The sequence below is a fragment of the Myotis nattereri genome, assembly GCF_964212035.1.
Source record: "Myotis nattereri genome assembly, chromosome: 1".
Taxonomy (NCBI): Eukaryota; Metazoa; Chordata; class Mammalia; order Chiroptera; family Vespertilionidae; genus Myotis; species Myotis nattereri.
The window spans coordinates 147890559-147903464 of record NC_138075.1 but is presented as its reverse complement, the minus strand read 5'-3'; the positions used below and the strand labels follow the sequence as shown (position 1 = coordinate 147903464).

Here is a 12906-nt window from a genome sequence, read left to right as displayed (position 1 = left end):
GTCGCAGCATTAGGAAGGTTGAGAACCACTGTTCTAGGTCCTTGTTTAGTCAATTACCCATGTTGTTTACATCTTTTATTTATTTATTATTTTTTATTTATTTATTTATTTTTGTTTACATCTTCATTCTACTAGCTTCTTTCCTGTAACTAATGAATATCTTCAGGTCTCTTCCATTTTAATTTCTTCATCCCCTAGACCTCGCCCCCTAGCTTCTTTTTGTCTCTTTCCTTCCATTTGTAGTTAAGTTTTTTTTAAAGTCATTTATTGTCTGCTGCCTTGATTTTCATGGCTATCAACCCTAGGGGAGCCCTTCCAACACCATCTCAACTAAACCCATCTCTCTCTGCTGCTGAAATTGCTCTGATAAGATTTTCCAGGATTAAGTAAGCGGGGAAATGTTGCAATAAGCCATCTCAAGTAATTAGACAGTGAAGCTAAGGAGGCCCAAGTTTGGAAGCTTTATCACATCCACTCACATTCCCCAGTCCAGTCTTTGCAGACGGGCGGTGGACTTGGTAGAGTAGAATGAATGTCTCCCTCTTCTGGCAGCAAATGCAAATGACTTGTCCTGGTGGCAATGAGTCTTTAAGATTCATTTTAGTCTTTAGCCCATTGTCCTAAATTAAAGCCATACATGCAGCAAGGGAGTTTTTTATATAGCTGTCAGGTTTTTTAGTTGGGTAAAAGAACACATGACACGATATTTACCATCCTAACCTGCGCATAGTTCAGTAGTGTTAAATGAAGTATATTCACATTGTTGGGCAACCAAATTCCAGAAACTTTTTACCTTGTAAAACTAAAACTCTATACCTATTAATCAACAACTTCTCATTTTTCCCTCCCTCTAGTCCCTGACAAAGACCATTCTACCTTCTGTTTCTATGAATATTCTAGATACTTCAAATAAGTGGAATCATACAATATTGATCTTTTATGAATGGCTTATTTCACTTAGCTTAATGACCTCTGGGTTGATCCATGTTGTAGCATGTGTCAGAATTAACTATAGTTTTTCAACAAATACCCCATACCAGACAAAACACTTTTTTTATTTTTTGGTTATGGAAGGGCCACTGTTGCATTTAAAATTAAGAATAAATTCTTTCAATCTTTACATGAAAAATCCAGTGTGGTGTTAGCCAGAGGGAAGGAGGCTGGGGTGGAGGGTAGGTGGAACTGGGCAAAGGTGGGGCATGATGACTGGAAGAGACTTTGCTTGTGGCGATGGGCGCACAATGCATCGTGCTGAAGATGTTTTGTTGAGTTGTACACCTGAAATCTGTATGGTTTTGTGAATCAATGTCACCCCAATAAATTCAATTAAAGAAAAAAAAATCCTGAACTGACCATTGAGAAGCCACCACTTACATACCTGTAGATGGCACTGTAGTGATGGGAATAGTTATTTAGACATTTAATGTCCAGTTATTTGATAATGGCCTTTAATAGGAAGTGGCATTAGTCACAGATTAGAGTAAAAATACAAATTGTTTTTTTTAAATTTCTGCTATGAGTTTTGGTTTAGAACCTTGATTCTTTATAGTCTGGTTAGAAATTTTCAAATCCCTTAATACCCTCATATATCAAAGCTAAAATTTCACATTTATTTGGGAGATGCATTTTTTAAATAAGTCTTCACCTCTAGACCCATGACTTCACAGGAACAATGTTTGTTTAAATCTCCACTGTATATCTGTTTCAATAAATATCTGTTAAGTGCATGGATGAATAAAGTCTATAATTGTGCACAAGCTTATCATTTACGTGAAGCATCTCTAATTTTTAAAGAAACCTAGAAGTATGTAACATTTACAGTTTTATTTCTCTTAATCTATGTAACATATAATACTAATCTAGAAATTCATGACCTCTAAAACTAGAGAGAATGGGCAAAATAAATAACTTATACAGATTATTAGTTTGTTAGCTTATTCCTTAAAAAGGAAACCATGTGTTTTCATCTTCCAACCAACCGTTTTGGAAACCTCTGAAGCATCTTTAGCATCCCTCTGACCCTCATTTCTATATCCAACCTGTTAGTAAATCTCAATTTTTTTCTTTACAGTGATTTTTCAATGGTCCTCCATTTTCCTGTTGTTATGGCAATACTCTAGCTCAGGACTTCATTAGCTGTGTTTTGGACAACTTTTGTAGTCTCCTGACTGATTTCCTTCTCTCCAAATTTCCAACTCTTATTCTGTTAAGTGGTTATCCTGAAATACCAATCTCATATTCAAATACCAGTGCTCAAGAACATGCAATGGCTCCCTAGTACATTCAGAATTAAGTTCATCAACATATCTTGGCAATACTGACAAACAAAAAACAATTTCTGCAGCTTTATTTCAAATGATCAAGTTTTATCATCATCTATTTCCCACATGGCCTGCTTCAAATGCTGTCTCCCTGAGTCTACTAGTAAATGAATCTCTCTAGGAAACTCATAGCCATTTGTACTTCTCCTTTAACAGTTATCATAACTACAGTGTTTTAAGGATGTTTAAGAAAATACATGATAACCCATGTAAGGTCTGAAACTATAATAAGGGGCAAAGCTATATTAGCCTTTGCACAGGTTATCAATAGATATTCATTAATCTCTGAAGAGGATATTATCTTGGTGCTGAAAATGACATTTTCTAAAACAAAAAAAATGATAACAGTTGAATCAAGCTCTTATTCTTTAAAAAGTTTTAAATTTTTTAAAGTTTTCCTTCTGACTTTTGGAAATCTTGGCAAAGAGAAATGACTGCACATCGCTTTTTATTCAATATTCCAATGTTCAGGTAATCCCCAGAGAAGTCTGTCAGCCTGTCTCTATTTCTTTCTCATCAGATGGTTTAAAATGTGGTGTATGCACGTGCATGTGTGTATAAACACATTTTGTATTTTACACTCATCAGTTCTCAGTCAAGATGAAGAAATCACCCATCCCAAAGCCTCACCTACATCGTTCTGGGCAAGCCTTCGGCGGTTTGAACCATCCAGATTGGCCATTTCAATCACAGACTGCTTGGCATCGCACCAATACAACGTGTCAGTTAAGAAATCAATCGTTATTCCACTGGGCCAGACCAGCTCAGAGCTAGCAATAACCAGCCGGCCGTTGCCTTGAAGGGAAGAACTCTCAATTCGTGGATTAATCCCCATATCCGTCCAGAATAATCTCCTTTAATCAAGAAAGCATACAATAAATAAAATTTGCACAAAAAATTCTCCTATTCTTTCATCATTGGGAACATCAAGTAAATTACTTTAGAATAAACTAAGGACTATAGAAGAAGCAAGTATAGCACTAGGTTGGATGAATCATTTTTTCAAAAGCAAAAACTTATCTTTTCTATGTAGAGCATCTTGGACAGGAAATGTTGAATTAAGGCTCAGGTCATTAGATAAAAAAGGAATTATTAATTTTAAACAATTGCAGAATATTAGTAATTGAAAGTGTGCTCAAGTGCATATTTTTAAATTAGCATTTCATGCTACAAATGGCACTGAAATCTTGCTAGCTTGTCCTTCTGCTATGCAGATATAAACTCGCTGTACATGTAAAATTACAGCATGAAGAGAAGAGCATATTTATCTACTATCCAGTTTTATACAATGTACTCAGTTAACCTTGTTAATTTAAGTTCTGTATATCACAGTCTATAACTGCTGAGGGACATTTTTTGAGGTCCATATCTTTTCTCTGGCCTGTTTAGAGATGGATATATTGTCACTCTTTTATTCATGTGGCTGGCTCCAAATCAATGATCAATTAGTACCATTATTATCTTTCCCATAGACCATCATAAATAAAAGAGCTGTTTTTTATCCTTGTTTTTGAAAATCTAGGGAGGAATTGGTGATTCTCCTTACTTATCTGAACCAAAACCAATATTTGTCACTAATTCATAATTAACAACATAGAATCTTCTAATCTTTCATGATTTCTATTTCCTTTTGTCTAAATGACCCATCATTTGAACTCATCTTATGATTTTTCTAAATAGAATTAGTAAGTCATACAATCTAAATATCACCCTCTGTTCAAGAAAACAATAATGTAACCTTTTAAAGAAAGCAGTTTAATGGGCTTATCTCTGATTGATTACTAAATTACAGCCCATTTCTTTTAAAAAGAAATTGAATTTGATTAAAATGAAAGGATATCTAGAGAATAAAATATTTATATAAAAATAGAAAATGAAAAGACTTAAAAATGAGGATATCACGGTAGCCACATCATATCTGAAGATGTGGCCAAATCTAGTGGATTTTCTTGGTTTTCAATTCCCCTGACCCACTGAGGTTTGAAGACAGATTTTTGACCTTAGCATTTCATTTCAAACATGACCTCTCAGAAAGGCACCCGAATTTCACAAGGACCTACTTGGCCATGGGATGAACAGCGATTCCTCGAGGCTGAGACACGTCCTCCTTAATGAGTATTTCACGATGTTTTCCACTTAAATCACTGCCTTCAATGACAGATTTCCTAAAATACATATCGCATTAGGGGGCTGTTACATTACCTTTACTTTTTCAACAAAAATGCTCCTTTTCACTGTTGCTTACTAAATGCAAAGACCGACATTCTAAGCTACTCCCACTGAGCATGTGCACACACACACACACACACACACACACATCAGGACCAAATGCCCACAAATTCTATTTTTGTAGTCTTTTCATTAGCATGCCAATATTTATCCCAGGCAGTTAAACTGCACAGTGAAAGGATAAGGTAAGAGGAAATCGTGTCAGTGGCCTGGCAGAGACACAGCCTGTAGTGCAAATCCCACCATCCCTTTCTCTTCACAGCCTGCCATCACCCCAGGAACCAATGGAAGCCAGTAGAAGGGGTAGCTCGTGGTCACAGATCCCGGGAAGGAGGAGAGGAAAGCTCCGAGGGCCCCGAGACAGCCACACAAGGACAGCAAGGGAGATTTATGTTGATTTTTATTTTCTTCCACATGATATTTAGACAAATGAGAGCATTAAACGACTATTATTTGCTAAACTTTATGCTTAATAAATAGCTCTCTGGAATCTGGCAGAGAAGAAATTATTTGTTTCCTAGTGTTTCCATCTATTTGTCAAACAAACCTTGGTTATCAAACAGACAGGTACTGAGCAAGCACCTACTGTACACGTCAGGAATTGGCCTAAACACTGCAGACACAACAGCCTGTCTCTGTCCTTACAGAGCATAGAGTTCAGCGGGAGAGCCAGGGCTGGGAGGGAGAGGGGAGGGGAGTGGACAGGCAAACAACACCCTGCCCTGGCAGGTGTGACTCAGTGGTTGAGCCATGACCTATGTAACCAGGAGGTCATGGTTCGATTCCTGGTCAGGGCATCCTGGGTTCTGGGCTCCATCCCGGTAGTGGGGGTGTAGGAGGCAGACGATCAGTGGTTCTCTCTCATCACTGATGTTTCTAACTCTCTCTCCCTCTCTCTTCCTCTCTGAAATCAATTTAAAAAAATTTTTTTAAAAGAACACCCTAAGCAGAAGCAAGTGCCAAGTCTGGGAGACCTGAAGAGTGGGAAACAGTCCTCATGCTGTGGCTTTAGTATGGAGAGGGCAAGGTGGACAAGAGAGAATGGTGACGGAGCTGGGGCAGTGGCAGCAGGATGGAGAAAGGGGGATGGAATCAAATGCTAAAACCTACTCTGTAAAACCCCCCACCCTGTCACTGGCCGGGGTTAACCTGGGCTTCTGAGCAGCTTCTGGAGCTGACAGACCACGGGCAGAGGTGGGAAGAGGAGCACCCCTTTCCCACCAGGGGCACCTGTCCTGTTTCCCTACCAAAACCGGGGAGTATATCTTCTTTTTTTTAATTGATTTTTTACAGAGAGGAAGAGAGAGAGGGATAGAGAGTTAGAAACATAGATGAGAGAGAAACATCGATCAGGTGCCTCCTGCACACTCCCCACTGGGTATGTGCCTGCAACCAAGGTACATGCCCTTGACCTGAATAGAACCTGGGACCCTTGAGTCCACAAGCCGACGCTGTATCCATTGAGCCAAACCAGTCAGGGCAGTATAACTATCTTTTATTGAATTTTTACAGAGAGAGAGAGAGAGAGGGATAGAGAGTTAGAAACATCAATGAGAGAGAAACATCTATCAGCTGCCTCCTGCACACTCCCCACTGGGAATGTGCCCGCAACCAAGGTACATGCCCTTGACCGGAATCGAACCTGGGACCTTTCAGTCTGCAGGCTATAACTATCTTTTAACACACTCAACAAACATCTGTAAGGACCTACCACCTTGTTCAGGTCTGCTGCCTGCCGGCCCTGTTTCCCTACTGCAAATCAGAAAGTATGTTTGATAATATATAGCTGTTGCCGGGGATCGAGCCCACATGTGCTGGTTGTGGGCTCGATCCCCAGTGTAGGGTGTGCAGGAGGCGGCTGATCAATGATTCTCTCTCATCGTTGATGTTTCTCTCTCTCTCTCTTCCTCCCCCTTCCTCTCTGAAATCAGTTTTTTAAGAGATAATTTTACTCCCAGATGAAGGGGACTGCAGGGTGGCAGGTATTTTCTAACTCCATGTGTCCAAGTCACTCAGCAACACTGTCCGTGTGCTGTCCCCTGGCCGGGAAGGAAGGAATTCTAAAGATGCTTGTGACTGTCAGTTCTGCTCTCATTGTTGCATCACCTCTAGATTCTGACTGTTTTGAGCAGGAGTGAGGGGATGAGAATCGAGACCATCAGAAACCCTGACTCCGGAGCTATCTCAGGCAGGAGAGCTGGAATTTCTCTCAAAGCTTCCTGAGGGGTGAACTCAATAATACACGACTACTTGATTAGGCCAGAAAGCAAATCCCCAACTCCAGTGTGGGCAACAAGAAAGCTGAACGAGCATGGACACTGGGCTCACCTGAGCTCAGGCATAACCCTGAATCTAGTGGAACATCTTTCCCTTTGTATCTACACCAAACCAGTCCCATTGTCACTGGGGTCCCCTAAGATCCACACTCCTTCCACGGCAAGAGTTGTTCATCTAGAACAGTGATGGCGAACCTTCTGAGCTCGGTGTGTCAGCATTTTGAAAAACCCTAACTTAACTCGGGTGCCGTGTCACATATAGAAATGTTTTGATATTTGCAACTATAGTAAAACAAAGACATATTTTTGATATTTATTTTATATATTTAAATACCATTTAACAAAGAAAAATCAACCAAAAAAAAAATGAGTTCGCGTATCACCTCTGACATGCGTGTCATAGGTTCGCCATCACTGATCTAGAACCTTAGAAAAGTGATTTTTTTTTTTGCCTCATGGTAGTTTTGATCTCAAAAGAATGAGCAAAAGATGTATATTGTCACCCTCTTGATTCTTCTTTACTGGGCAATTGACTTTAGGACGCAGGATTCCTTAGTACCAAATAACAGCACTGTCAGTGAAATTATCAATTAGCTTCCTTCCTACTGTTAGATGTTCATCTGAGCCTGTCTTTTCGTAAGCCAACGTAAACCAGAGGCACCCACCCTGGTTCTTTTATTGGTTCAGAGTTACCATATAATCTAATATCACAAGCGTGGAATCTCAGCTATTTAAATCCAATTTCTAGCTAATATCAAGGTTTTCAAACTATAAACCTTTCATTTCCAGACAAATTAAAGGTTTTCTTTTTAGCAGCTGCCTTTAGAGGAAAGAGGGCTTAAGAAGGGCTTGTTATTACCGAAGCCAGCGAACTAGGGAATCTGAGGCTTGCGTCTCAGGCTACGGTGCCTGTCTGTGTCTGAAGGCATCGCTTCCGCCGTGGGTCTCCTGCTGCTATTAATCAAACACGGTTCAAATGAGAGGGGCCGGGCAAAGGCTGGAAAGATGAGGAGACCTGGCAGCCTCGCAGGGGTCGACAGCGCTGACATCTGCTGTCCTGATCAACGTTTACTTTTCTGAGAAGAGCCGTGCACAAGCTCTGTCATTAGGCACAGCTGACATTTTAAATGTCCTTTTAAGTAGGTTCACCACAGAGGAGGCCGTTATGGTGATTTTTATCATGATGACAACTGAAGTTGATTTCCGTGTGTTCTGTGACTCTGGCTTGAGCACATTTTAATCAGCGCTGATAGGGGGAGGCAGTACATATCTGTGATCATTAAAAGCATACGCTTTCGGGAGTCGCTGTCCTTGAGTTCAAATTCCAGCTCCGCTACTCGCGGGCTGTTTGACTTTAGTAAAGTTATTTTACCTCGTTGATTCTCACTTTTCTCCTCTTTAAGTTGGGGATCAGAAAAACAATCTTTGGGGGATTCGATGGTATCATGGATATGAAGTTCTTAATGCAGTATCTGGAACCTTTCAGTTAATAAATACCCCAAAGAATAAAAGAATGAAGGTCTGGTTAAATGCGCGAATGAATGAATGAAAATATACCCACTCTGGATATAGATGTGCTGCATCACATCAGCATCTGTCTTGTTTTTAAAAATGCCTTTGTCTCCCATGGGCTATCGAGACCAAAGAGCTGCTCTGGGGCATAGAAAGCCTCCCCCAAGCATACAAACCTGTTCCCTGGGACTTCACCTGTTATGCCGGGACTGCTGATTTCATAGATGGGAAACCCTAATTAATTCTCCTCTCTTTTAATGTAATACGATGCATAGGTACCAGGTGTTCAGGTTGGCCACCATTTCACTCTATGGCTTTAAGTGGCTCTGGGAAAGCATCATTCTAGCTCAGAGCATCTCTGACACCATCCTGTGAGGTGCTTCCTCTGCTCCCAAGCAGGGAAGTGGGCTCTCACAGCACGCATGGGGGATGCAGGCGCTTCCTCACCCTCCTCCCACCCCCACCATTCCTGGGGCTCACACAGGCCACACGCGTGCACGCGCGCACACACACACACACACACACACAGCAGTCCTTTCTGTAGCCCCAAGAGCAGTCTGCTAGAAACACCACAGCTTCTCTCTGGCTCTGTTGCTTTCCACCAAAGGGAAAGCAGGCCATTTCTCTGATCTCACAAGGACTTTCCTCACAGCTCCTCTCTCCCTCCTTCACGTCACTTAGAGAGCCAGCATGTGGATTCTAGTCCAAGAGTTGTCACTTGTGTGCTGTGTAACCCTGAATAAATCACTTAGCCTTTCTGAGCCTTAGTGTCCCATCTGTAAAATGAGGGGTTGGGCCAGTTGGTCCCTGAAGCCCCTCCCGGCACTCCCTCTGGGAGTGTACACCCCTCACTTGGCAATTGTTTATGCACGGCCTTAGGACATTTCCTGGGCTGAAATGTAGGCCAAGCATTTGTATTGGTTTTCCCTGTTGCATGGGCCTTACCTCGCGGCTAAACTGTGGCCTGACTGAAAAGATGAAGCATTCCTCATGCTCCTTTGTATCTCCCGTGTGGCGTGAAGAGCGCCCCATCGACAGCAGATGCTCAAGGAATGCGTGTTGACTATATTCACACAGGTTTTGCTTTTCTAGCCTGAAGTGCAAAAACACATGCTACTTTCTTTGCCCTCAAAATTCTCCTACAGGTACAGAGCCAATCCTGGTGAAAAGAGGAACATTTGCCTGGGGGGGGTAAGGGTGGAGGGAATACGGACAGCATTGGGGACATCTTTTCCAATCCCAGCCGTATTTTCCCATGTTCAAAGTGGAGGATGAAGCCAGCTATCCTACCTACCCCATGACTCCTACCACACATGGCTAAAAGGGAACATACCCTCTGTCTGTCCAATAGAGTTTACGGTTAACCCAGTCTATAGCAAGACCTTCGGGAGCATCTATTGCTTCCTCGATGAGCCTTTCTCGCTGGGAACCATCCATATTGGCTCTCTCTATCCACTTCAGGACTGTATGGGCAAAGTATACCTACAAAAGAGAACGTGAACAATTTTTATTCGTTTTAAAAAATAAATGTGGAATATATACAAATGGGTTGAGTATCATACACTGGAATTGTTGAGAGCTTATCTTTGGACATAGACACACCTGCAACTGAACTTCAACCGAGCTGTTTCCCAGGTACTTGTAAACTTCAGCAAGTTAGTCAATGTCACATTCTGTCTCATTGGTAAAATGGGGATTATAAGAGCAAGTACATTCGTTTTATATATAAAACTCTTTAGCCCTGCACCTGGCACATAGTTCATATTATAACTGGTAATTTATTCATCTTTGGTCATTGGTCAATAACAAACTGTACTTGAACCCTAGGCTTCTACAGACTGAAAGGGAGCAACGATTTTCAGTTTAACGGGGACTGCGCGCGGGGCTGTGTCTTCTGCATGGTCCACAGCCCTCCACTGACCGCAGGCCGGGGGCGCGGGTGCTCCCAGTTCTGCCACTTGTTTGTGTGGTGACCTTGGCCACATCACTGAACATCAGTTTTCTCAACTGTGAAAATGAGGAAGTTACACTAAATATTTGCTAAAGTTTTTTCATCTCTTACCTTATATAATTGCATTTTAATTGTCCAACAGACCGTACCCTGCAGGTACAAAGTTCTTTTTCAGTCTAGTACGTACTCTGTCAAGTAGGTACAAGTAGTTCCTGAGAATGTGAAAAACTGGGATGGGTCGGCTTACAATGTAACGATAGCATTTGTGGGATTTTAACTTGAGTACACACATGGACATAAATCTATAATCAATAGTGAGAGTATTCAAAAACTGGTCATTCATTAGGTTATCATCTTTCCAGATACCATAGGTTACCATCTTTCTAGACCAGCGGTTCTCAACCTGTGGGTCGCGAACAATGAAAATACATCCTGCATATCAGATATTTACATTATGATTCATAACAGTAGCTAAATTGCAGTTATGAAGTAGCAACGAAAATAACTTTATGGTTGGGGGTCACCACAACTGTATTAAAGGGTTGAGGCATTAGGAAGGTTGAGAACCACTGTTCTAGATAAGATAGAAAAGGTTCTATCCCATAATACAAAATGGGTACTTCTCATATTCAAAAACACTCTCCTAGAACTGCTTCTCAAATTCAGATTGACACACAAACCCCCTGGGTATCTTGTTTAAATGCAAACTGTGATTCGGTGGTCACAGGTGGAGCCCAAGAATGTGCAGGTCTAACAAGTTCAAGGTGATACCAATTCTGATGGTCCAAGGACCACCATTTGAGAAGCAAGAAAATGAGGACATTGACCAGAAAAATAAGAGAGCCACATAACAAAATTCATCTAGTCTCCGTAGTCATCTAGTTGTAAAACAATACTATCTGTGCAGAAAAAAAAGACTAGTGTGGTAATAAATGAATCTTGAATTGATTATTTCTATTAATTTTTTTCTGTTAATATAACTCTTCCATGGAGTCATATAGGTTCAGCTCATGGAAAAGAAAGAACTGTTTGCTAGTCTTTAATTACTAAACTTTTACTTGCAAAAGTAGTTATATTTGGCCATCAATCCATACCAATTAAACATGGAATTAATTTGCTTCTCTCTCTCTCTTTTTTTTTTTGTGGCCATTTACCAGATTGCTTCAAATCAGGAAAAAATAAAAGCACAAAGTTTAAAATTCTATAAATTAACCTAATAATAACTAAATAATTATGGAGGGAGAGTAATAACTATATAAACTAAATATGGGTGATAATCCCCGAAGACACTGTAACATATTTCAAGCACATTCTAACTTAGCACAAAGACAACTAACAAAGATCAAATGATCAAATGATTAGATTGATAACATAGAAATTATAAGTTATATACAAAAACTGCATGTAAAAATTGATTATTATGTAAATCATTTCATGAGTTAGACTGCCATTCCCACATGAACCATAAACTTCCATTTCCTGATTTCCATGGTTGATAGGTCATTAAATTCCCTCTCTCAATGACATACATTAAGTGCAAATTACTAACCCATCCCTCCTAAGTACAATCCCAACCTCTCACTTCTCCCACTACCAGCAAATGATCACAAACCTACTTATGGGTTTTCCTATGTGTATGGCACTATGGTAGGCTCCAGAAACAAAACTAAACTTAAGATCTTGCTCAATCATCTCTAATAAAATAGCTGAATCACATCAAGAACCAGGGTTCTGATAATAGAAAATCCTTAACATTTCTCAAATGATGCTTCAATGTATATATTTACATTTTTCTGTGCCTAATGATTCTGAACTTGAAAGAGGATTGTCAAGTAGCCCAGGTCATCTATTAGGATTAAATTCTCTACTCTGTCCTTAAAGCACAGCCACACCTGTTCAAGTGACAAAACATTACCTTATTTTCCACAGGGTCATGATCTAGAGCGAAAACCGCTCCCATCTGCTGGCTGAGTAGGGTTCCATAATCAGTTCCATCAAAATGCATGTGTCGAATATCTTGAGAATTGGCAAACAGCAAAAACGGTTGTGGTCCTGATAACCAAATTCAAATATGGCTCCATTTAAAATACGCCTTGAAAGCCAAGAGGCACTTCTGACTCTTCCCTTTCCTTTCCCTCTTCCTTAACTTCTGCAGTACTTGCTTTCTTAACTTCCCACCAGTGTGTGTAGGTTAAGACAGGCAAGAAGAGTTCCTTTTCCATGAGGTGATATATTGCCAGAATTTCATCACTGGATTCATCCCTGTCTAGGGGCCTGCTTTTAAAATGCAAATTACTTAGAGAAAGAGCCAGCATTAAATAACCAACACCATAACTAAATGGTACAAGTGTTAGTGCTGTAATCTCCCTGACTCACGCATACTGAAACATATTAAAATTAGCATATTGTATTAATTCAGATCTGAATAAATACCCTCCTCTGGCCTGAGCACTTCTAGAATGGAAGCATGATTATCTGAGTTAATAACAAGACCCTTGTTAATTTTCAGAGCTCAGGTTGTGCTAGATTAACAAAGACCCTGGGAAGTTAAGAGTATTGGGCTAAGGCAATCCCAGATTGCAAGCATGATGAATCTCAGGAGAGATTAAATCAATTT

At 40.4% G+C, this 12906-nt stretch overlaps 1 protein-coding gene across 1 annotated transcript in view; it reads right to left on the bottom strand.

The window, feature by feature from the left end:
• Positions 1–12906, bottom strand: part of EGF (epidermal growth factor) — a 62900-nt gene that overhangs the window by 33922 nt on the left and 16072 nt on the right. The window contains exons 6-9 of the mRNA XM_081091449.1: positions 12205–12341; positions 9672–9820; positions 4382–4486; positions 2952–3175 (exon numbers count right to left, since the gene is read on the bottom strand). Of these exons, the coding sequence (XP_080947575.1) occupies positions 2952–3175; positions 4382–4486; positions 9672–9820; positions 12205–12341 (615 nt within the window). The remainder of the gene's footprint in view (positions 1–2951; positions 3176–4381; positions 4487–9671; positions 9821–12204; positions 12342–12906) is intronic.